Source organism: Calypte anna, chromosome 2 (assembly GCF_003957555.1).
Source record: "Calypte anna isolate BGI_N300 chromosome 2, bCalAnn1_v1.p, whole genome shotgun sequence".
In the NCBI taxonomy this organism is placed as follows: domain Eukaryota; kingdom Metazoa; phylum Chordata; class Aves; order Apodiformes; family Trochilidae; genus Calypte; species Calypte anna.
In genome coordinates this window covers 10580589-10606788 of record NC_044245.1, presented here as the reverse complement: position 1 = coordinate 10606788, position 26200 = coordinate 10580589, and the positions used below count along the sequence as shown (strand labels likewise).

Below are 26200 nucleotides of genomic sequence, written 5' to 3'. Positions count from 1 at the left end.
ATTTCTCAGGTATTTCTAAAATAAGATTCCATCAGACTCATAAACATGACTTAACAATTTTTTTCATTGTACAAGGTAGGTCTGATGAATGTTCTGCAGGCAAGTCTGGACTCTACTGCAGGATTTGGAAATGGATGCCCTGTAGAGAAAAATTCCCTCCCCCTCCTGCAGCAGTGTCTGGCTATGTTGCAGCTGCCCTGTCTCCTCTCCAGTTAGTTCCTTCTTCCATCTTCTTGAACTGGGCCATCTTTTGAGAGGGTTCTTCAGATTATTTCATTTGCCCTTTCATTATAACTCATTTCATTATAGCCAGCGTCCTTATCCATACAGTCTCTCCCTAGCTGTAGCTTGGTCTTCAGTCTCTTGCTTTTTGGTCTTTGTTGTTGTTCTGTAGAATCAGTGACTCAAGCTTTCTTGCTAAATTCCTTGTTGAGTCTCAGAATTAGTTTTCAGACCCAGTGTGACTCACAGCAGCATCAGTTCTTGGAAAAGTTGCAGTCATCTCTGCGTGGAGCTTCAGGACAAGCAGCTGCTGCAATCTGAGTTGTGTGCAAATAATCCTCTAGCTTTGTTGCATAGGCAAAATAGACTTTTTTTACAATCTTCTATGTATCTATCTCTGAGATACAGGACAGCATCTGCAAAATTTCAAGTCCTTGACTTTGCATCTCCCAAAATAGGATGCAAGAACTTACATTGTTTTTAATATTTTGTTTTCTAATTTCTCTCTCTTCATTAAAGGGTCAGCTGGTTTTGACTTAATCCTTGCTTAGATCAACCAGCTCATCATGCCCAGCTCACTGAATTTATGAATATGACTTTTTGCAAGTCTAAATCTTTCAGACAACTTTGATTTTTAGCAAAATAACCACCTGTATCTAGTGTTTCTCATTATTATATTAAATGAGTGTGGATTTGGGTTCATGTGCTATCAATGACACCTATATAGAGCTTTCTTCAAACAGAGGTTGAATCCTGTGACTTTTATTTCCCAAAAGTAAGGCTACTTACGTGTTTTGTCTTATGTGTGTTTCTGTAGATGATAACATAGTTTGACATTACTGTAATCAAAATATCTCAAATTAGAGATATTTTGAAGAGGATGTAATTTTTTTAACAATCCCAACTTTGTTTTAAATGGCTTAACATATATTTTTTTTGTGTATAGACTGAGATGAAAAGATACATTGTCAAACATTCCATAAAAGTGAACTTTCTTCTTGTTTTAGTTTTGTTGGAAATTGTGAAATTGACTTGGAAATAAAGAGATACTTCTGCAGAGCTGGTGTGAAAAGTATACAGGTGAAAATTATTTTTTTTTATTTTGATCTTGAAGTCATCACTGAGTCATTAGTTTCCAATGAAATAATTTATAAGAAAGAACAAGTAATAGTGTAGTTTTGTTGCTTAGTATTTTTTTCTCCAGTTGCGTGATATTGCATAATAATTTCAGTAACATGACTTGGCTGAAAGAGTAGATTTCTTTTAGGTGTAAATTGTTAGAAGTAGATAACATTTTGTACAGGAGAAGGTGGAGATAATTTCACATCAACCCAACGTTCATGTGACGTGCAAGTCCTTAAAGGGAATATGAAGCTTAAAATTTTTGTTTTATTTAATATTTGTGTTAGATGCCATTACTAGTTTAGATGTGATTACCTTCTGATACTACTTATAAGCATTTAACTACTTGTATTTTAGTACCTGTGTATGCCATTAGATTGGTTTGTGCCACACTTGTTTACACTGACCTGTATAAATAATCTACCTCATATTTTTGGCAAAATTACCATCAACATGACACAGCATCATGTAGATGAATGTAATGAATTTCTAAATTGAACTATTTAGTGCCTTTGTTAATTCTTTGGGGTTTGGATGACATGTAAATTCACATATATAAAATTCTTCCATAACCAAGAGTTTAGTGAGTTAGAAGTGTGAGCATTTGCCAGTGAATGAATTCTATTTAAAACTTCAACTAAAATCCATCCTGTTGCTTTTTTCCCTCCCTTTCTGTAGATCCATGGCACCATGAGGGTTATCTTGGAACCACTAATTGGAGACATGCCCCTAATTGGAGCTCTATCCCTTTTTTTCCTTAGGAAACCTGTAAGTACTTCTGTCTGTATCTCTACTCCTTTTAGAGTGCCAGTGACAGCAATGGAGCAAGAACTGCAAAAGGAAAAAAAAATGGGCAATTACTATCATTTATTTGGCTGAATTTTCACAGAAAAATAGGGGACAAGTTTTACGAATACAAGAAGAAACCAAGATGAATAATTACCTTGAAATTAAGTGTGTTCAGTCAAAGCTGTCATTTTTTTCTTGAAAGTCTTCTAGGTACACTTAAAATGTTTTTTTTAAAAAGCATTGGCTGCTGTTTCTCATGACAGTCTGCGGGGTGAGTGTCATCTAAGTTAAAATTCCACGAGACGTGTGTAAGGTTGTTTTAAAACCATGGTGTTGTTACCACACATTAAACCCAGAATGATTGTATTGAATTTACCCACTACAGGGACTGAAATTTCTATCCTAGATGTCAAGTGGGTAATTTCTGTTACGTTTACTAATGGACCCAACTATGAGAATGGATGAAGCATAGAGTTGGAACTGGAATTCAGACTGATCAGGGCCAGTGCAATGTGTCTGGGCTGCTTCCCTGGGTTACCTCCTGCAGCTGCTGCTCCTGTGCTGCTTCATAGGGGAGAGGTAGGAAAGCTGGTAGGGAATAGGAGGGAGAGACCAGCAGCAGGGATGCTCCTCAGCTGTTCCTGACACTTGCTCTGTTTCCCTGCATCGTGCTCTCATGGCGTTTGTCTGGGCCCTTATTTCTGGTACTCCTAGATACTTCTCCAGTCATCTTTTAATTCTAGTACCTGTGCTTAGTCCTTTCTGTCCCTGATCCACTCTAAGTGCCATGTGTTTGAAAAGTTCTTGACTTAGATAACTTGTACCTGTGTTAGTAAGCTGAAAATAAATCAACTGAAAAATCTCTTGTTTGTGGTCAGTAGGATAAAAAAAGGATGGGAAATAGACTGGACTATGAAAATTAAGAAGTCAGCTTCTCCCCAAAATTATTCAGTTTCAGAAGCATTACCAGTGTTTCTCACCTTCCTTTTAATCTATTTGTCAAGCTGAGAAAACTTAAGGATGTATGTTCAAAAAAATGTATCTCAAAATCAAGCTATTCCATAATTTTGACAGTTATACATGGACGTTTAGTTTTTTACAAGCAGACTTCTCTCCCCATTGCAGTGCATTTTCATAGTGTTCATTTTTCTAACCTATGTAGAAAGTTCTAAAATAATGCTTATTATAACAATAACCAAATTCTGGCCTCTTACTTGAGAACAAGTGGCTGCAGCCAAGGAAAGGTTTTCCTCAATATTTTTGTTAGAAGAGGAATTAGTTGGCAGCTAGCTTTAGGGTTTTTTTTCTCATATTTTCCAGTATAAAGTAACTGGCAACAGTTCCTCTTGCTCTGTATCATCTGTTTGCTAGCTTTAATGGCTATATAAGGCAATGCTGTCTAAATTAGTAATTCCAAACATACTTGTTCAATGAGTTTACCAGTCTTGTATTTCTGAGTGATGCATGAAATGCATTGATGCTACAAGGGTTCTTACTTTATATGAAACTTTTTAAATACTGTATTTTGTTGTTATATAAATACAGTTTATAAAATACTGTATTTATTTGTTATTAGTACCTCCTTTTGCTGTGAAGGAGGTACTACAAGTTTCATCAGCTTATAAAATATGTCAAAAAATAAGAGATTTCAAGGGAGAGAAGTATGTGCATTGTAACATTTTGAAGCTGGCTTTTTAATCTTTGAGCTTCAGTGCTAGAGACAAGTTAACACTGTGTAAATAGTCAGGATTTCTAAGTTTTTTCATTAATTCTCATTATGTTAACATTATATTTACTGTATATTCTGGTTCTGGAAGTGCAGTTATATTTACTTTAAAAAACAAATATTGCATAGTTCATTATTTTGATTTTTGGTTCAGTTATGGAAGTGTGTGTGGCTTATTGCTGTAGTGCAAATGGGTGATTTTCAAAAGCTTTTTTACTGTCATACTCAATATTGTTGTAACCCAACCTCTTTCTCTTTAAAAAAAAAAAAAGAAATAGTGACAAAACAGACATGAAAGTACCAATATTATTGTTTTAAAAAACAATGGCTGGAAAACAGGATCCCTTCCAGGAAAATGAGCAGCTCTTCAAAAGCTTTCACGTTTGTGAGCACAGTTTTGTCCTCCACCTGCTGACTTGAGCACCACTCTCCCTCTATTCTATAGATTGGTTCTATCCTGTAGTTCTGATTTGTTTAATATTGTTTTAGTTTCACTTATTACTGGCTGACTTGGGAAAATTCTGTGCTGGTTGTGACTTTCAAAATGATCAGTACTGATGAAAATTGGACTCACAAGGAGTCCTTGCTCCAAGAGTGAGTCTCACTGCTGCTTTTCTAGATGATCATTCACAAATAACAGAAAATGGGGTGTTAGTCCCCTTCTCATCATAAATTTCTGAGAAGAAACACAGCTTATCCAGTGGAATTCCATTACTGTACCATGTAGCAGAGTTTAATTTGTCCTGCAGAAATCTTATTCTTCCATAACTTGATTAGCAGGAAGAAGTTCATCATCATTTTAAAATACATTGTGGCTTCTGTTCTGAGAATTAGCAGTGCTTATTGCAGCCAAATCAAGCCACAGTGTTGGCAGTGTTCAGAGGCTGCCTTTTGTGCTGCTGTGAACTCCAGTTGTGGCCCCGTATATTCTACATTCCAGTGCATTCTTTTCACTTTGTAAAGGCTTCTAGGATATTGAGAACCCCAAATACATTAAAAATGGCCATTAGCTTTTAGCCTGTGTTTTCTTACAGACTACAGGGTTGTGTATATTTGTAAGCCTCAGTGTCTGTATCGCATGAATTCTGAGTACAGAGCCTTGATAAGACACAAACTCCTTGGTTTTCAGGAAGGAAACAATTTGTTTTCACTGCTCTGGGCAGAGGAGGAAATGAAAGAGCTTTGAATAATATGACACTTAATGTGCTTCATTGGTAAGTGTAACTGGTGTTTGCAATCCTGCTCCAGGCCAGTGGGCTGGTTGGGAAGAGTCTCTGCAAGGCACATCACCCTTCTTAGCTGCAATCCATTGTGGAAAAAGGCACCACATCATTCCTTGCTCCTGGCAGAGTTTCACTTGGTGACGAATCCTGAACACAGTCTTCCCAGTGCCCTGTTAGTTCTGCAGCAGGGAACCAGCTGGCACTCCCTGAATTTAGCTAAACTAAAAGAATTCTGCATTGCTCAAAGTGGTGGCAGAGAAGGAAATTATATCATCAAGCTATTTTTTATATTTAAAAGCCAAAACTATTTTTTAAAGCCTGGAATATTTTTTTTTTTCATATTCAGTTCTTCATATCATCAGCTGGCAGTTTTCTGCTTGCTCCCTTTTTCCCCACAGGGTGCTTCAGCTTCTTAGGGTGGTGAGGTTGCTTTAATTTCCTGTCAGAATCATAAGTTGGGGGTCATCTTCTTCATGCCTACATGGGTCATCTTCATCGTGAATCCAACATAGAATGAAAATCATTATTATTTGTCTGGACTATGGCTGGAAGGGCTCCCTCTTGTGCATCAAGCAGTACTAGAGATGTGACTGCTGTTCTGCCTCTGCTATGAGTTTGCCTCCTGTCAGAGCTATTTCCATTCTACTGCAGGTATAGGCTCTTTTTGGACTGAATTTGGTGTTGCTATTTGGAAAACTCTTCTTATTTTACAGAAAGGTGTATGTACAGAAGGTGTATCTTATGCTGAAGTCTGATCATGTTTGGTAACCAAGTATGCAGACCTGAAACAACCTTATTGAGGGGAGTGGGGGGGTGATGGGTGGAGGGAAAGAACACCAAACCTCCAAAAGTAAACCCATGAAAAGAAGAGGCATCAGTCACTAGTATGTATAGAGACTAAGATTAGAGAGTGTGTGTTACTGCAGTAATATGAGGTGCTTCATTACTGCTGGGATCTTCTGGTAGAACTGGAAATGAAGGACTCGTGGTGGATAAATGTAGTAAGTCTTGTCTGCAAGGAGAATTTACCTTCACAGCCCAAATAGTTAAAACTTGAATTATGACAGGAGTTTAAAGACTTGTATTTCTTCAAAAGTATTTCATGGTTTAAGATTAATTTGCAAAGCTTTTCTAATAATCCTGTAAAGTGCTTAGTGCTAGAAATGTTTTTTAAATTTGTTAGCTTCATATTTCAATGGAAAAAGATTTATCTTTAACATTTTTGAAGTTGACCTCTGTATTTATTCCAGTACAGTAAATGGATGAATAGATATTTCTGATATTTCATATACTAAATTGCATGTCTTGTCTAGATGGCCACTATTTTTTTTTCAGTTTCTCTGTGTGATAATTTTTTACATTCTTCTTGGTCTAAGGGACTGATGATGGAATGAATTGGAGCCTTTTTTTTGAGAAAAAGTGTGTAATAGTCAAAGTATGGATAGTGAGGTTGTACCATAGGCCCTGAATGTGTTTCGTATGCTGAGCTGCAACCTTTTCAAATGATTTGTAGTCACATAAATTTAAAATCTTCCTATTCATAGTGGTATCTAGTAGGTTGTTCTTTGGGATTTTTGGGCGTTGTGGCAGTTAATACAGAAATCAGCATGGTAAATGTTTCAGTCTAGTGTAGGATATGTTTCTCAATGCCAGATTTCAACATGCATTGTGTTGCTCCATTCATGTAATTTGGTTAAGTCTGTTTAGGAGATGGCACTGGGCTATGCTGACTGCTGTGTGCGGTATAGATAAAGCATGAAAACAAATCAAAAGGAAATGCAAATGCAAAAAAAGGGTGATAAGAAACTCAATGCTGTTATTTTGTTATTTAAAATTAGAAGCATATAGGATTTTAAAGAACATGAGAAATTAGTTGTTCATGCTGGCAAATCCTGGAAAAGAATAAGAACCATTGCAGAATTTGTATGTCCAATATTCTGTAAAGATTTTTAATGAAGAAAGTATGCATGATCTAGCAATGACTTATCTAAGTTATTTCTGAGAATTTATCTCAATTTGGTACCCTGCTGATACCTTTCTTCCTTATTGCATGAATGATAGAATAAATTTGTGTCTTTGTATCTGAAAATAGCCTTATCTATGTTTAAAAGCTCATCGTCAGCATCCTCCTTTCACCTTCTTAAACCAAATCCTTCCTTTTTTCTCTTGGTCATGTCTTCTACATCTGCTTTTTTCCTGGTCTCAAACCAGGAATTCTTCATTATCGTACTATACTTTGCAAATCCATGTTGGTGACTGTTCATCTATAACAGGTCTATGGTGAATATGAAAAATTTTCTCTAGGAAAAAGGAGATTTCATTTGATACTGGTTGTATGTAGTAAGGACTATGTCCATGTGTATATTGGGGTGTACGTGTATGTATTTATATGTATGCATGAAAGGTAATGAAGAGATTGCTACATTTCTGCATTGTTGTCAGTTCTAAATTTCTGAGGTGCTTAAGCTTTGTTTTGGTTTTGTCCTTCTCACCCTCCTTCTCCTTTTGTCTGTAATTCACAGCTTTTGGAAATTAACTGGACTGGACTGACCAATCTTCTGGATGTTCCAGGACTGAAGTGAGTATATGTAAAGCATTTGTAAATATGTATTCCTCCATGACAATAAACCCCAGAAAATCTGAACTCCACAAACTAAATAATTTTAGATTTAATGACTCTGAACAGTTATCTCTTAATTTAGGATGATATAAAATTGCTAAATATACAGCAGGTAGTGATTTCACTACCAGGGAAGGTACATCAAAAGGATATCTAATAGCCCATGTTAAAAATATTTTAAATCTTCTTTTCTTAGTATTCTTAGTATTTTCTTAGTATTCTTCCAGATTTTGAGAATCTTATGAGTTTCCTATCTGCCAGCAGAAAGATCCTTATTTTTCATGCCAGTAGGCTCACAACATCTTGGCTCATGGCTTTATATGCTGATATATCTCTAGCTCCTCGTGTAGAGGTAGTTAGAAATACCTTATGACAGTAATCAAATTAAATAGACTTTGTAATCTTCTCAAGTACTTTTTTTAAAAGCGTTCAGTTTATTATGTCAAGATCAAATGGAGTATCAAAAATAGAAACTATATAGAGCTAGAAGAAATGCTTTGGCTTATGCATAGCTTTTAAAAATAATACATGATAAAAACCTCAGAAAAAAGCAGAGACAGAGGAGGAAATGAAGCTGCTTTGAATAATTGCAATCCTGGTAAGGTTAAATTCATTAATATTATTATAATTATTGAGTTTTAATAGTTACCCAAGGGCTTTTTAGTAGAGACAATGGCTGAGGGGATAATAGTGGATCTGACATATGCTTGGATTTTGTGATTAGTATTTTTACTGGGTGCAATACTCAAAAGAGTTGTCAGATTCCAGAATTATTTTTTTGTGTTTAAAAACAAGAGTTTGAATATAAGTATTAAATTAATCCTTTAGTACTCAGTTTTGTGACTGAAGCTGGTTTTGCTTTCCTTAGACAAGTGAAGTGGTTGCATGGAATCCCAGTTGAACTGTCTGAAATTAGAACTTGCACTAAGTAGGTTAATGGCTGCAAGAATTGCTTATGTTTCAACCCTGCTTAAAATTGTCTCTAAGGGAAGAGGTTTTCTTGATGAGTGAGAAAATGGCTTCTAAAATACAGCTCCTGAGTAATTTCCCTTTTGACATACTTAAGCTTACTGGGCTTCTGAGATTCATATCATACTACAGATCTTCCTGACTGCATACACAAAACCTCAAATATAAACACAGTCTCCTTAAGTATTTTAAGTTTATGGTTTCCAGAGCAACCAAGCTTGGCCACACACACATAGAATGGTGCCATCTAGATGTGGTATAGTTTCTATAGTAACTGTAACTGTGGTGACTCATGCTCTGCTTGCCAAGAGCTTTCTTCAGGGCTCTATTTGTTTTTCTTATCTGTATAGATTGTGGGGTTTTCTTTGGATTTTTGGGTTTTTTTTTTGTTTTTTTTTTTTTTTTGTAAAGTGGTTTGATATATTGTAGTTGTTCTACATGATGATAAACAAGAGATTGCTGCCAGCAGTTACTTATTTTGTCCTACCACTTTTTGCCTGCACAGTAAGCTAATTATATGTACTCTGCAAATGTCTTCTGCTAAATGAATTTTTGCTTTTGCTGCTGGAAGCTTCATTGTCAGCTGTTAACAGCTACAATTGCTCCTCGTATATGACTCCACATGGAGAAAGCTGCAGAAGTAATTTGTGTTCCCTCACTAGTACAGCTTACAGAGGAGAAGAATTAAAATCTCTATGTGAGAAGGGGCCAGAATAATCAGGTGGTGTCAGGAGGGGATGTAAATGGTGGGAGGGTGAATTCTGTTATGGTTGTTGCTTGAGATATAGTAAAAAAGTTATTTGCAGCCAGAGATGTTCTGTCTCTGCAGTATGAATAAAGCAATGCAGGAAAAATGCAGTGGTGCTTGTTCTGTTACTGGAAGTTGAGTAGAGCTAGAGTACAAAGAAAAATATTTGGCAATTACTCAGTTGTACTGTAATTGCCAAATATTTTTCTTCAATGAAATTGAGCTTTAGAAGTTTATAATAAGCTGACGCATTTCACACTTCTCTCAGTTCTGTGAACTAAAAAATTAATGAATTTAGAGTTTTATAGTCTTAAGCTATTTATTAAGGATGCATCAACAATGGGGATTTAATTGATACACCTTTCTCTGAGTGATTTGTCTCTCTTTTCCATAGATGAGACCTCTTAGTGTAAGTAATAAAATAATAAAAAATCTTATCATTTTGCCTTGTATCTATGAAGACTACTTAGCATTCCAATTGGCTAATATTTGGTTAGATCAGCTTCAGGTTTTTTTACACGTTCTCCCAGAACTTACTTCATTTATTGCTTAGTATTCTTTTCAGCTTCCTGCTTTTAGACTATCCACTGCTTTCTACGAGTGCAGTTTCTCTGCGTAAAAGTCTGTGAAATTCAATTAGTGCTGTTTTTTCATATTAATTCCTCAGGTGTTTTAGTGAAATTCAAGCACTTATGCTGTGATGAAATTGTGAGACTGACTTTTGGAATCCCAGAACTGGGCTTTAGTCCTGGTACGAAGGACTGAAAATCCTTGAAGTGATTTGGGCTCTGTTGTGCTTCAGGCTGTTTCTTTGTCTTCTAAAAGGAAGATGTATTGTATCTCCATTTGAACATTAATCAACCTCTGAACCAATTTCTAGTCTAGGATAGGTTATGTGATCGTAATTAAATACTAGAGAAGAAGATGATGATAAACCCTCTTCCAAGGCAGCTTTGGTAGCATTGCTTCTCTTGCACCATTTGTTTGCTGTCTCTGACCTAGGTCAGTTTCTTTAGTAATTATCTAGTAATAAAGCTCATTAAGGTGTGTGCTTTACTGAGCATGAAGGCAGAGCTTTCTCTTCTTGCCAGGTAGGGACACAAACAAAAGTAAGAACAAAGTAAATCCCTCTGTTGGAGATTTATTGTCCGACGTGTATTTTGAAAAGTGTGATTGTTGCTTATCCTGCCATCACTTCAGTTTTTTGGTTTTTTTCCTTTTTAATATTAAAACTGTTAGAGATTTTATCTTAATTTTTAAGTCAACTCTGACAAAATAATGGGTTCTATTTTCTTGACTGATTTTAGGGAAAGCATCGCATACACAAGTTGAAAACTTGGTACTTAGCAAAACAACAGAAAAAGTTTGAAAAGCAACATGTTACAGTGATGATTAAAAGAAGCTACTTATTTTCAGATAACATAATTCTTTTTTTCTAATAGTTAAGAATTACTGAAAATATGAAGCTGTAGCGTTTAGTGTAGATGTAGAAGGAAAATCTTTCTAAATCTGTTTTGATAAGCTTTGCAAGGAAGGAAGAGAAAACTCCTCCTTAGGACACAAGAGAATTAACTATAATAGAAGGAAACTTTCCTCTGAGCTATATCCTGACAATGTCCAATGCTGGATCTTCCAGAAAATAGATGAGGTCTGCCTAGAGCATTGATCTTGATACTGATACTTGATCTGAGTTTCTTCTGTTCCTGTTGTCATTTAAGTGTCAACTGTGTTCTATCATGTACCACAGTTCATTTGGATTTAATGGATTATAGTGGAAGTGGGCAGCCAAGGGGATGCAAACTATTGAGGTTGAAAATCTCTGGTGTTAAAGATCAGTGTAGATTTGAACTGGGCCAGATTGTGTTGAATGGGTTAATTCTGTTACACATATCTGCCATAATATATTTATTGCTCCCCATGAAATATTCTCCCCTGCTTGAAGGGTAATAAATACTACATTTCACTGGAGCTTTTGTGTTTTTATAAATATGTGGAGTCAGAGGAACTCCCAATGGCAGATTCAATCTTAAAAAAAACTTCCCAAGGTGAACATACAAGTGCTCCCTCTGAAAAATGTTCTAAGTAATCCAACATTACATGCGTTTTAATTCCATGTTAAAGAAAAATCATGAAGTGTATTTAGGAGAAGTCATCTTTATTTTTACCATTTTCTCCATTAAATTTTGTACATACCCTTAAAATCTTCCTGGGCACTTGTCTTCCATGGGGAATCCATGGAATCATAGAATGGTTGGGGTTGCTGGGGGTCTTAAAAATCATCTACTTACAACCCCCCTGCATGCAACACCTCCCACTGGACTGGGTTGCTCAGAGCCCCATCCATCCTGGCCTTGAACACTGCTAGGGAAGGGAGCATCCACAGCATCCCTGGGCAGCCTGTTCCAGTGTCTCACTACTCTCACAGTCAAGAATTAAACCACTCCAGTTCTGCAGCAGTTTTGCCAGTGCAGGCAATGCTTGTAACCAGTGGTGGTCTGGGAGCAGCATCCTGATTTGTCTGTTCGGACCCAAACTGAACTTGGAGCTTAGGCAAACTTTTCCTTTTCTTTGTTTGCGAGGGATGTGGGGTTGGGTTTTTTTAAATGATTCATAACCAATTGGATTGTACTGCCACTCCCTTTTTGTCAGAACAAAACCTGTTTTGCTTCTCCAGGCTATATTTTACTGGGCCAGGAGTGTGTTTTCTTTGTGTTTCTGTTTTAAAAATATGGTCCTCCCAGCACAAGGAAACAACTTGCTTCATAACAATACATGAACAGTTAGCCAAACTTCTAAGGACAGTTAAATCATTATTGAAATACAAAAGTAGATTAACAGCTAACATGTGTTTCAGTGTATGCAATGCTGGCAAGAAAAGTTATGCAAGAGCCTCTTACCCTGGGTGGCTTGAAAAGGCGGGGAAGAGAGGGGGGCACGAAGCTGTGGAAAGGAATTTATCTCTGTGGTTTCTGCTATTCAGTGTCAGCTGCTTCCACCTGGTGGCCGTTTTGGCAAGAACCTTTAATTTTAAAAAAGTTTCTAAAACCCATGTATGTTCCAACCCTGCCCCTTGCCCCAAAGTCAAATATTTTCATCGTTTAGGTTGTTCAGCAGCAAAAGAAGTATATTAGTGGACATTACGTGTTTAATTCTCATGAAGTAACTGAGGATTATTCTCTTCAACAGTGGCTTGTCAGATACAATAATATTGGATATAATATCCAACTACCTGGTCCTTCCAAACAGAATTACTGTCCCCCTTGTCAGTGAAGTGCAGATTGCTCAGCTGCGGTTTCCTATACCAAAGGTAAGCAGGATCCTGTTAATACTTCCAGTGTTAATGCTTTCAGTTTTTTCTTCAGTAGTAACCGTTAAAGATATGTACATCCATGTGAATTTCTAAATGCAATTGCTGCAGTAGTACAAGTTGCCATGAATCCAATCACTTGAAAGGATTAATTTAGCTTATGAATAATTTCTGTGGAGTCAATGTTTCATAGTACTGCCACAAATTTGGTTGGTTGGTTTGGTTTTTTTGTTTGTTTGTTTGTTTTCTTAAACATCTTAATCATCTTAAACATCTTATTGGCTAAAATATAGCTTAACTGTATAGACTAAAAATTAAGTAGTGCATGTGTTATATTATAATGGTAAATTATGGTTACTACTCTCAACTTGAATGTTGTTACTGTTTATTGCTACTCACTTCCAGTAGCATGGTATTTCTTGATATAACTGATATGTTTCTGATTGTTGATGGCAGTTTCTCTTTTCAGGAATCTGAGTACATGTTATTGATATCCCTTCATTTACAGTGTGTCCAAACTAAGTTCTGTGTTAAAAAAATCACAGTGGAAATTGTAAAACATATATTGCATAAATTGTGATGACAGGGGGTTTCAGATTACTACATGAACTCATCTTTTTCTTTTTCAGGGTGTTCTGAGGATACATTTTATTGAAGCTCAGGACTTGGAGGGGAAAGATACTTACCTAAAAGGGATTGTCAAAGGAAAGTCAGATCCTTATGGAATCATCCGTTTGGGCAACCAAATTTTCCAAAGCAAGGTCATCAAAGAAAATCTTAATCCCAAGTGGAATGAAGTATATGAGGTATAACCAATGAAAACACCTTGTTTTGTGTTCTGTGAAGTTGTCTTCTAAAGTTTCTTCTGTTAAAAAAAAAGACTGTGGGGACCTCCTGGAGGAGCTTCTTGGTGTCTGTTTCTAAAAGCCTAAAGTTCTGTAACAAAATAAAATTTTCATTGGTGTATATACTTTTTTTTGTCTACAGTAAGCATCAGTAATTGTGAAAAACTGTCCAGTCTCTTAAAGCTAATATTAGCAGATCACATCTGAAAAACTCTTATATCTGCTCTGCTCATTAAATTGAATCTTTTTAAAGCACTTGCTTGTTGATATGCTTTAATACACAAAGGTACTCAATTGTACAAAAGTACAATTCAATGTTTTACTGTTACTGTGCCATTTAACAAAGCTAGTTAGTTTTACTATTAATAGTGCTATCTTAACTGTACTTCCAGGCCTTAGTATATGAACATCCAGGACAGGAGCTAGAGATTGAGCTCTTTGATGAAGATCCAGATAAAGATGACTTCCTGGGAAGGTATATGTTATGGAGATGTTTGTAGGTATTGAAAAGAGATTAAATACTTTGCTGTAATTTTTTTCCTTATTTTATTGCTGCTATAGTTCTGCAAGTTAATTTTCTTTTAAAAATTATGCTGATAATATAAAAAGCTGTGACAGATGCTCAGGCACTGGCATGCAGTTGTCTGCCCTGTTTAATTTTTGGTAGGTTCCCTGGTACATGTTTAGGCTGTGGGAAGTAACACCAAAGCATGAATTCAGTCATAGTACATGTCCAGGGCTATTTCCAGTTTGTAGTTTGGATGTGGTCACTGTTTTGAGAGTTTGGTCATACATGTGCAAGCCATATTGTTCCAGTTGTTCTTGTAGCTGTGGAATGGGCTCTAATATAGGCAGATTTTCTGTTATTCTGCTTTAAGCTTTGCCATCTCATTCCCTACTTCTTACTCTCTTAGGGGCTGAAAGAGTAGTATTCAGCTGGTTTTGATCTCAGTGGAAGCCTGGATACTCAGCAAGCACAGGGTGGGATGTGACTTCTCTAACAGACTTTTTGCTTGATGGCTGAAATACCAATTATGTTTATTTTTCCTTTTTTCTAGTTTGATTATAGATTTAATTGAAGTTGAAAAGGAGCGTCTTCTAGATGAGGTAAGTTCAGTAAGTTTTGGTTTTAAAACGTTGTACTTCTATTTTTTTTTTTCCTGGCAGTAATTTCTCTATGTTCATGAATAAGCTTAATGCTGTAGGAAAGGTCACTTGATGATCAGCACAGTGGTTTAAGGGATATCTGAACTGGCAAAATCTGAAGAATAATGCCATTTTTCTTCTTTGGGGTTTTAATTTTACAAGTATGCAAAAGAAAAATAATATGTATTTGATGAGAGGTGTTTCTTGCAGTACAGTCAACTGCCCTGTTTAGCTACTGTAAGCCTACTATACCTAACTTTTACCCTTTATGTTAGAGTTCAGAGAAATTTTATGCAGATGTTATTCCAGAACATCTTTGTTCTTGAAGAATTCACTTGATATTTTAAAAGTGCTTTTACTATATAACATAGAGATTTGTTGGCTTTTTTAGTTATTTGGTTTTGTAATATTTAGCACAAAATAGGATATTTTAAGCGATGAACCAGATCTTTCCAGATTATGCAGCTTTCTGTTCTACAAGATTTCCAGTAGAGTCTATAATTTCCTAAACGTCCCAGTTGAAATAATATTTTCATGTTTGGTGTCACATGATTTTTCTTAACTTCTAGTGGTTTACTTTGGATGAAGTGTCCAAAGGAAAATTGCATTTAAAACTGGAATGGCTCACATTGATGCCAACTGCTGAAAATCTAGACAAGGTATTGAAGGAATTAATTGTTATGTGATTTTTTTCTTTGCTTAGTTTGGAATTTTTGTTTGTCCATTGGTTTGTTGGTTTGGGTTTTGTTTTGTTTGTTTTTTTGTTGTTGGTTGCATTGTTGCTTGCTTTTTTAATATCTTAGTAATTTAATTCTCTTAACTGCTGCAAAGCCTTTAGCTTTATTCCAAACAGGTTATTATTTAGAAATCTCAAACCAGCCATAACTGTCAATGTAGTCTAGTGGCACTGGTTTTTAAAATGCTTGTTGTTCTCTTCTGTTACTGTAATGGTTTGAGAATAATAGCTAAAATTTAATTAGCCTGGATATGATACTATGGTCTGTCCAGTCTGGAAAAAAAATTAGGAAATGGAGTAGAAATTTTCATTAAGAATGTCTTGAAATGTCTGTATGGAATCTTAAACTTATTTCTATGCTTTTTAGTGTTCCTTTGTGAATATCTGCATTTTGGAAAAATTTTGTTTGAATTTTAGAAAAGCTTACAAAATCTTTTTGGTTTAGGTGCTAACAAGCATTAGAGCTGATAAAGACCAAGCCAATGATGGGCTGTCTTCTGCATTACTGATTCTCTATTTGGACTCCGCAAGAAACCTGCCCGTAAGTCATATTCTGATGGGTACCCTTTTGTCATGGTTCTCTCTGGTGTACTTCAGCATGTCTTGCTTGGTAGTATGGCACACTGCTTTACTAACACACATTATGCCATGTTTTATGTACTTTCTCTCATTTCAAAACATGTAATGTAAGGTCCACGTTCCTAGTAGCATAGTATTGTAGGTACATATTTAATGAAACATAACACTTTAATCAGTGTGATTTTTCTCTAAAGAATGCTCCTTTCCTGGACTTGAAAGTCTGCATGTTTTTATTACACAGTGCTTTCCATAAATAGTACACAATTAGCATGAGGAATTTTAAGGAACTCAGTGGGAAAAGGCCTGCTTCCTTGAGTTCAGATAAACTTGCTTGCTTTGGTTTAGGGTGTCTGTAGTAGATATGAAGATACTGAAGTCCTTATCATGAAATTTATAGTGTGCAGTTGATGCAGATTTTCTGTCAGGTTGTCATTTAGACTATTGTTTCTTTGCTTGTGCAGAACATAAACAAAAAAAAATTGATAGTTCTGTCGTTATTTGGATTATAATACAGACTGTGAAACAGATTGTTTATGACAAACATAGATTGTCTTGTGGTTTGCTTCAAATTAGCAAAGTACTGTTCCTGGTTGTAACTGATAGCAGTGATGAACCCTACCAAAAATAGATATGTGAAACATATTTCATGCTTTTCAGCATTGGTCTTAGATGAGGAATTCTGGAAGTGATGACTAAAATACTAATTGGAGAATAAAGTTTTGAAGCCTCACATATTTATATTTTGCAAATTTGTTCATTCAAATGTACTTTAAAGTACTGCATCAGAGTGGTAACGAAGGAAACCTTAATAACCTGAAAAATTTCCATCACTGACCACTGATTTCATGTCTGTTCCAGCCTGTATAGAATAGTGTTTGGAAGAAATATTTTTAGCTAATTCTAGAAGCTAGAAGGGTATAGCTTGTTTGGAAGTCCAATCTTTTTAACATTTTTCTGCATTGAATTCAGGAGAACTCTGCAAGTTTGCAGAGAGAATTATACTAGCACAGAGTACACAGGAATATAATAGGATGATGGTGTGCTGAAGACCACCTTCAGAACACTTCAATGCACAGAAAACGTTTATTTACAGTCTGTTTTGTGCACTAGAATAAATTAAACCCATTTCTATATTTTCTTACTTGACTACTGAATTTTACTCAAGCTGTTGCAAGTTCAGTATATTTGTTAAAATACACTAAAGCCTGTTACTTAAAAGGAATAGTTTAAAGTTCTGTCATCCACAATTTCCATTGTTTTTCTGTACATCTCTGCTTCTCAATATTAGATTAGCTTATCCAGCAAGTACTCACAGGCTTTTTTGTAAGTTTAGGTTTTTTTCCCTTCTGGTTTTAAACAAAAATTGTGTAACATTGTCTCCCTCCTTCGGAAAGGTTAGGCTGCAAGTCTTGACTTCTACCCACTTTGAGAGCAGTATTTAAACTTCAGTGTCTGAATCAGTGCTTTTATCAGTAGATCTCTAAACTCTAGGACACAGAAAAGGGAAGGTTCCTACACAAAGCTGACCAGTTAGGAAATTTGGGAACAGAATAACAAATTTCTTCCTACTGTGTCTGGTGTTCTGTCTACAGTACAATACTTCCTGGGTTGGTTGAGAATAAGGCTGGTCTTAGTGTGAGACCTGTTTAACCCTCTTTTTTTTCCTTGCCCTATCAGCCCAGAAAAGCAGGTGCTACAAATGACTCAATATTTAAATTCAAGTCAACTTCTTTCCTGAAATGTGTTGTAGAGAATGTGATAGAAAATAACATTGAACACTTGAAAATTCCATTTACAAGTTCACAAAAAATAATAATAAAATTGTGTGTTAAATTCAAGTTGGCCAAACCAAACACAAGAAGGCTTAATGGTTAGATGGTGGGAAAGTCATGTGGGAAGACTTATTCATGCAAGAGAACTGAAAAGGTTCCAATAAATTCTTGAAGACAATGCTTATATAATAAAAATCATAAAGCTGCTAGACAAACTGCAGTGAATTATAGCAACTACAGCTTTTTAATGTCTATTTGATTTTAAATGGAACAACATTTTCAAGATTAAAGATGAAAGTCTTCTGGATTCCCATGCTGTGTTCATAAACATTGATCATAAACATTAATAGAAAAATTAATCACTCTTTTGGATTGCTTGCATTTATGGGCAACATAAAGTTCCAAGAGAATGAAGTTTGTTGAAGTTACACTGACATTACAATGAAGACATTTGTCCACAGCTTTAATATTACAGCTGAAATACTTTCTAGATGAGTAAGTACTTTTTATTACCTTCCAGATGGGTTTCTTAAATTAATGCTTATCACTGGTACATTTAGATTATGGCATTGGCCAAGCTGCATAAAAGTTGTAGGTTTCAGAGGGATGATTTATCTGAAACATATTTCCATGAAATAGAAACAGTGTAGAAAGTTAGTGTTTCAGTTGGAGAGAGTTTACTTAGTTGGACCTGCCATAAATAATCTGAACTGTCAAAAATAAACTTTGAATGTGGAATAATGTATTTCAGTTATTAATAAAAATTAAAAATAAGAAATTCACCTTGCTGCACTACAGAAAGTCATTTAACAGTATAAACTATTTGTAATGATGAACAATTAATTACTTTTTGTTATCTGCTGTTTTCTCTGGAATCCTTTGACTGTTTTCCTTAACTTTTTTGTGTAGTAAAGCTGCTTATGCATTCATTCTGCCACAATCCCATCACTCTGCTTTCTCCTTCCATTTCCATCTTCCTAAGAGTATCTACGAGGGAAACTTTGGGTGTGGATACTTAAAAGAGAGGAGAGCATCGGGACTAGTCTTTTGTGAAAACACTACCTCACTCTATAGAGCACTATTTGTGAGTTCTCTGGTATTATTTGTATTGTACCTTTTATCTGCCAGAGTGTGGATTAGTGCTACTAAAGCCACTCACTTTAGTGGAATGAGAGCATGCAATTTGTTTTGCTGCATGGTTTCAACAAGTGTGCATTGTTTTTGTGCTATTTTTATTGCATTTTAAAGGCTACTTAAATTTCACTGGTCAGCATATCATTGGGTAAGTAATTAACATTTTACAATTAAAACCCAAAACAAGTTTGTTGTAAAAGCTCCTACATTTAACTTCAATTGCTGATTCATTGAGAAAGAAATTTCATACTGCACTAGCACACTGTGCTGGTGAACTGTTGTCTTTTATTGCAAAGAAATTAAACTAGTAAATATTGCAACCAACCCTGTAGTTTTGTTAAAGGTGATGCACTCAATGTTTCTAAGAACTTGCAGCCTCTCCACACTGGTTCAAGTATTGCTTTAAAAATTGTTGATTCTTTGTGCTCCTTAAACTATAAATTCCCTTGTAAATTCTATTTCACTCCATGATGCTCCTTGTTTTGCAAATTCCCAAGCTTTTTTTTTTTTTTTATTATTAGTCTGTAGTTTTGAAAATCCCACCTAGAGAGAACCACCAATTAATCTTAGTTGTTTGAATTGAATGTTACCAGATTATTGCAAACTAATGAACCTCTGAATATCTTACACTTAATTCTCTAAATACAACCTTTGTGTCTTCAATAAGAATGAGAATTTCTTCATAGTAAGAACTCTTTTGCCAGAGAAAGGTGAATATGCCATTGTAGATTGTGCAGATAAATTTGTTGCTGGGTAGCTATTTTTAGCTCATATTGTAAACCTTGATTTAAAAGCACCTTCCATCATGCTCCCCACCCCAATCCAAACAAAACCCTTTTCTGTGGTGCTTTCAGTTAGTTCTCTATGAAGTTAATTTTAAAGTGTCAAAAATTTATCTACATTACCAAATCTTGTTAAAACTCAATTAATAATAAATGGAGTTCATCAGTTATAGTTCAGTTATTTTAGTATTAAAACTAACAAATAGTTCCTCTTTCTTCTTAATTTTAAAAATACTAGGTACTAGGTATCCTAAAAATAATGATAGCTTAAAAAAAAAAAAAAAAACAAACCACAAATTGCTTGAAAAAGAATCCCTATTTTTCTGCTGGTCTTAGGACATGTCATCTATATATAACACCTGTTTAGACAGTGGACAAAACTTTCCAAATCTCTGAAGCCATCTCTGAAGCCATTTGTGAGTCAGAGTGGAGCAGGTACCATTCTGAGATAGCTGGGTCTGAATTTCCTCCAGCACCACAGTTACCTGACCCTGCTCAGCAGCTGCACATGGTGCTTGACTTGCAGTAAGCAAGGAAACAAGATTTATTGGCTGGAGGCAAAGAGAGAGGAGAGGATTGCAGTAGACAGAGATAACAAAGGCTTCAGCAGTTATTAAATTGCACCTTGTTTTCAGGACATCTTTAAACATGAGGTATCATGCAAACATTCACACCTGCAAGTTCAGGTATCTAATTGATATGAGTTACTTGGCAGGGCAGGTGGGGCAATGCCAAAAAGGTGGCTCACTTTATATAGAGAAGAAAAAATCCAATGCCCTGAGTACTCTGTCCTTTCTAGACGGTTTTATTGGGTGCTGGGGACCTAAGATGCAGGAAACATCATTCAGACATTTACCATCTAACCCTTATTTATCTGAACCTAAAGGCTATGAATAGTGACCTTGTTATAATTTCCCAAAATAACACTAGTTTTATCATATATTATCATTAGCTTGTAACTATTTTTTTTAAATTTGGTCTTCATATAAATGATCTGTATTTAAAATCAACTGTTACAGAGCAGTGACTGTCTTCTGCTCATCAATAGAGGATGCACTTGGAGATTTAGAAACTTGTAAAGCTCCATTTTAACCCTAAGCAAGACTTATGAGTCAACAGAAGTAGTCATACTCCAAAGCCCACTGAATTAGGATCTGGCTTAATAACAGAACAGCTTGTTAGTTGTGATGTAATTTCTGAATATTTTACTGGGATTTATTGTAAATGGAACTTGCTGTTACAGAATGCCAGCCTAAAATTTGATTTATTGCAGTTTTGGTTATTGATACAGTTCTTGGATACCCATCCCCTTTTCTTGTAACTGCACAGGCACTCAGAACTATAGCAAAACAGATTTTTCACCCAAGGCAAGACCTTTTCTTGGATTTTTATATTGAATCCTCCCTTTTCTTCTCCCGCCCAGCCTTTCAGCCACCATCCTCATGGACCTGCAGCTCCTTCCCTTGAAACCTGAAGTATGGCTTAAACATATTTGCCCCAGCTGATGTTCCTCTTGGCCTGTCCTTGCTATGATTCCAGAGGAACTGAGACATGTTCAATATCCAGGAATCATTGGCTGTCTGCTTTTATAATTGATCACATAGGTTTGTTTTTGACTTCTAAAATGCTTTAAAATACAGGGGGAAAAAAAAAAAAAAAGATGAATTAGCAGGTGTAAATGTGAAGGAACACTGAGGAGTGGTTTAGAATTCAGAATTATCTTGATGAATTGCAGATATTTGAAAAAATAAGTCCTTTTCCATAGGGGATGATCATTGCACCAGTATAAATATTGGATAACAATAGTTGTCTGATGGAGAGCCCTACAGAGCTAGATCTGTAGCTGTGCTGTACCATGTTATGAAAGAAATACACCATACTGTATTTACAAAAAGGGAATGTTGCCTGTAATGAATCCTTCTGTTCTACTTTGCCATTATTAAGGCCCTGATTTTGGCTGCAGCAATTCTAAGATCTGAAGGACAACAGTGATGATAATGAGGAACCCAATAAACGTAACTAGCAGAGAAAGGGAGCTCAGCATTAGAAAGTAAAGATGGGGTGGAAATCATTTCAAGGTTACTGCAAACAATGTGATTTCCTCATGTTTAAAAGAAAATAAGAAACAGTGCTTAAACTCCAACAAGGAACATACCTCTTGGGAATTTATTTCTAATGAAAAGGCCTGTTAAACATTAGGATTGATATATATAGGGATATGGTGCAGTCTCCATCTTTGAAGATATAGAAGTACAATAGTAAGTCTCTAATGTGTCAGATACAGCTGTGGAAGATGCCTTAATTTTTTTTTAAAGAAAACTAATGATTTAAGGAAATCTCACAGAACCAACCAAACCTTATTCCTGGATTTATCCAGTTTCACCATAACAAATATAAAATTTTCATTCTGGGATAAAAATTATAAAGCCGAGTGACAGGGACCTTGTCATACAGACTGTCCAGCTTCAGAATATAACATTCCAAAAGAAAATGGAAAGCAGTATTTCTGCATAAATCTCTTTTCCAATTTTAGTCACTTTTGGATTTGAATTTCAGGAAAGCATTTCTTTTGGCAGAGCATTAATAGTATCAGTTCCTGTTCATAAACCAGCATGTTTAAAAAGGCCATTATGCAATTTTTGTTGCCACAGACTACAGATTTAAAGCAGACTTCTCCCTTGAAGCAAGATTTCATGCTTTAAGAAGAAGCCAGCCAAAAGTATACTAACTTGAAATCTGTTTTATTTCAAAACAGTATTTCCTGAAATTATTTCTTATGCATCAAATGCAAATTTTCTGTAACATTTTTGTACTTCACCTGTATCACTTGAAGAACCGTATTTTATTCTTAAAATGATACTTTAAAACTTGCTTAATTAATGCAAAGTAGTCAGAGGTCCTGATAAATCAGTTTGAATTCCTATTTAAATGCATTTGCATGTCTTCATTTAACTCAGTAAAGTAGGAGTAATTAATTCTAGTTAGCATGCAGTGTTTGTGTCGCTCATCAGCAGAAGAGGCTCAAGCTGCTTGGATTTTTATAATGATCTAAGTCCTATAAATATTTTCAGCCTAGTAATTTCTCCCATAAAAGGACTCCTTTGCATAATTACTTGATTTGTCATCGGAGAAGTTTCTATTTTGTGAAAGTTAACTTGACCAAATTTTAAAAAGGTGAATTCAGAAGGCAGCCAGTAGGCCATCAGGCATTCAATAAAGCCTATTTTGTGAGTATATATAGATTTAAAGCAAAATACAAGCATTTGAAGAAGACAAGGGGAAAAAAAAAGTTTTGTCAGATGTGTTGTTGTGTTTTCTTTGGTTGTTTGTTTGAAAGATGTGTTTTTAAGTTGATTTTTTTTTTTAAATCTGCTTTGTCTTATGTTGTTGTGTCATAACTAATTAACTTTGTGAAAGTGCTTCATTGCATGTCTTATTAACCCTTCCTATGTTCATTCTCTCTTGACTTAAAAGCATAATCCATTAGAATTTAATCCTGATGGCTTGAAGAAGGCTGCTGTTCAGAAAGCCCTAAAGGTAAAATTCATGTAGTTGTCCATTTCAGGTCACAAAAGTAATTGAAAATTCACAAATGCCTGCATCACTTCTCTTCCAACAGCTGATGGAATTTCTGTTGCCACATATGTATTTAGTACAATTCCATTTTACTTAAGTTTTGTTTAAAGAAGCAGTCAAGACACTGGTAAAATACAATGGTTTGGGATAATTGGAATTTTAGATCAGTTGAGTCAAGTATAGGCTGCTTTACAAGTCTAGGGGAAAAACTGTAATGAGAACAAATTTGAAATAGTAACTAAAGAACAAAGCTGATATGAAAGCTGACATGTTTTACATATACTGAGTGACACTTTATTGGTCAACTCTGAATGACTAACCAATAAAAATCAATCTGACATGTTTTGAAATAACTTTATTTCTCCTAAATGTTTTTAGAGGGCTTTACATCTTTTATATAAATGCTCTATGAATTTAACCTAGCTTTTTGATATGGAGAACAGAGTTGAGAGGCAAATTTAGACAGCCCAAGCCAAATTCTGAGCAATCCATCTGTGGCAGGTGGTAGAGGTGCATTATACATGTCTGCTCATATTGTTTCCTACTTAGCATGAATTGAAGTAATTTCTATTAACATATTAGCATAAGCAACAAGGTCTTTTTGTCAACTTCTGTAGTTTTATCATATTATGAAGAAAAGGAAGTTTCAGGGACCTTTTTGTGGACAAAGAAAAAATTCAACTAGTTTCACCTACCATTTTTAAACTCTGTTACTTAGAGTGTAGTCAGACTTCTGCTTCTTAAACCTTTGTGTTCTGTTATCCTTGAGAGATAAATATTTTCAATTAGAAATCATGAAAAAAAGAGATGCGTCATTCAACCAAGAAAGGAGTACTTTCCTAGCAGCTTTTTTTCTAAAGAAAAGTATGGCTATAAGCAGAGTGTCACATTAAAGTCAAATAGCATTAGTGGAAGTATAGTGGGCATATACTTAAATTAAAATAAAAAATATCTGAATCATTTGGTTGTAATTGTGACCTTACATGCATTAAGTAGATTTCAACTAACTTTCTGTTTTCATATGTGATCTGTACAATTTTTTACATGGTAAAATTCAACATATATTATTAACCGTGTATACTATACTTCTGAGGTCTTGTAAAGTGTATTAACATCTGTTTGAGATGATTAACTTTCATGTCTAACTTTCCTTTCTGACTTAAACTTTTGTTAGGTTAAATTAAAGCTTGTGAAAGAAGCCTCTAGTTGGGAATGTTCCTCTGTGTGTATGATTTGTTTCTAAACTGATGTTTATTTCCACAGCTTGATGTAATGCTATACAGCTGGTGAGCAAGGCTCAGATATGGCAGATGGTCGAGTCTCTAATAAAAGAGTATTTGGTAAACTGTAAAAATATACCTCAGGTACATTATAGTGCATCTTCTTTGTCCCCAGACTGAAAAGGGGGAATATCAATGTTCTGATATTACATACAATTTAATAATACTACTGCAATGTAAATAAAGAGAGCTTCTGAGTTTGTGCTTTCTCCATATCCCATCTGCTTGCAGTAGTTGGATGCCTTCATGTTAATGCGTTCACCAGTTGCTAGCCAGTCTGTCATTCAAGCCTGTTGAATAAAAATACTGAGAATAATAGAGAAGCCTCTAGTAGAAAACATGATGTGTATTTTTAAGATACAAGTATTAAAGTTTCAGAGGAGAGAAGTTTTGCTTTATTTTGAAGGCAAAGGTTTTGCTTTCTCTTTATCAGTCAGGAAAGAAAATAAACAGCAACCCCAACCCACTTGTTTTGCTGTCAGTTGGACACAAGGCACAGGAAAGTAAGGTAAGTTCCTACTCTTTATACTTGGCTCTATCTGCAAATATTTGGTGGCTCTTTGTACTTGGTGCTGGCTTTCAAGCCATTCAGCATACCCACTGCTTTAGAAGTTACCTCCAGAACTGAAATTGCTAACAGGAAGCCAGGGATTGAATGGTTGCTTACTCAGTTTTAATTGTCTGTGAGTAGAGACCAGATTTTTAACTATTTGTAGATGTCCTTCCACAGTAGGTTCTGATCTTCAGCTGGGATTCCTGCAGTAGTGATTATACAGATAATACTGAAGGCAAACTGTAGGCTTCAAAATACTGGTCATGATTTGAAAGTTTACAGAATAGAGTTAGAGAAATGCCCAGGTCGAAAGAGACCATTGAAGGTCATCTGCTTGAACCTTCTGTTCAAAGTGGAACCTTAGATGAGCCAAAGGCTGGGTAGCTCTCAGGAACTTGTAGTTTAGCCATGCTTCTTTGTTGTTACATCTGCTTTTTCTGCTTGGACATATGGACTACTTCTGTGCTTTGAGGAGGCTGTTTTCTATCCCTCCTGAGCTCCTTTGCCCTCCAGTGTAGACAGTTGTGGAATGTCTTCCTACAGTTCCTAGAGCAAGTTGAAGTCTGCTTTTCTGAATTCCAAAGATTTTATTCTACTGTTGTTTTCTGCACACCATTCAGCATCTTAAGCTTTGTGATCTTATGGTCACTGTGGCCAAGGCTGCTGTCGACAGTCAAGATCTGTAAACTGATATTCCTCTTTTATAAATTGTAGACTCAGAAGACCACCACTCTTAGTCAATACATCCAATGATTGAAAGCAACCATATGTCAAAACATATTCTATTAAATGTCCTGTGTATAATTTTACATGTGAAATTATATCCACCTTGGTAGATCCCACTTGATCTTTGTTTAAATATGTCAGATGTCAGGTTTCAGATGTAAATTTTGCAATGAGAAAATGAAAAATGTACTTGGGGCTTGACATCAAGACAGAAACATTTTTATCATTTGTCTGCTTCATGTTCTCTAACTCTAGATTCGATACAAGACCAATGAACCAGTATGGGAGGAAAACTTTACTTTCTTTGTACACAATCCCAAAAGACAAGATCTTGAAGTTGAGGTA

At 35.5% G+C, this 26200-nt stretch overlaps 1 protein-coding gene across 4 annotated transcripts in view; it reads left to right on the top strand.

Moving 5' to 3' along the window:
* Nucleotides 1–26200, top strand: part of ESYT2 (extended synaptotagmin 2) — a 67971-nt gene that overhangs the window by 30708 nt on the left and 11063 nt on the right. The window contains exons 5-16 of one of the 4 annotated variants that reach the window (XM_030444411.1): nucleotides 1230–1302; nucleotides 2023–2112; nucleotides 7605–7660; nucleotides 12606–12726; nucleotides 13356–13532; nucleotides 13964–14046; nucleotides 14630–14678; nucleotides 15287–15376; nucleotides 15899–15994; nucleotides 23195–23257; nucleotides 25010–25084; nucleotides 26111–26197. In XM_030444411.1, the coding sequence (XP_030300271.1) occupies nucleotides 1230–1302; nucleotides 2023–2112; nucleotides 7605–7660; nucleotides 12606–12726; nucleotides 13356–13532; nucleotides 13964–14046; nucleotides 14630–14678; nucleotides 15287–15376; nucleotides 15899–15994; nucleotides 23195–23257; nucleotides 25010–25084; nucleotides 26111–26197 (1060 nt within the window). Of the gene's footprint in view, nucleotides 1–1229; nucleotides 1303–2022; nucleotides 2113–7604; nucleotides 7661–12605; nucleotides 12727–13355; nucleotides 13533–13963; nucleotides 14047–14629; nucleotides 14679–15286; nucleotides 15377–15898; nucleotides 15995–18786; nucleotides 18889–23194; nucleotides 23258–24988; nucleotides 25085–26110; nucleotides 26198–26200 lie in introns of all 4 variants that reach the window. The other 3 variants (XM_030444410.1, XM_030444409.1, XM_030444412.1) reach the window with 3 other exon arrangements.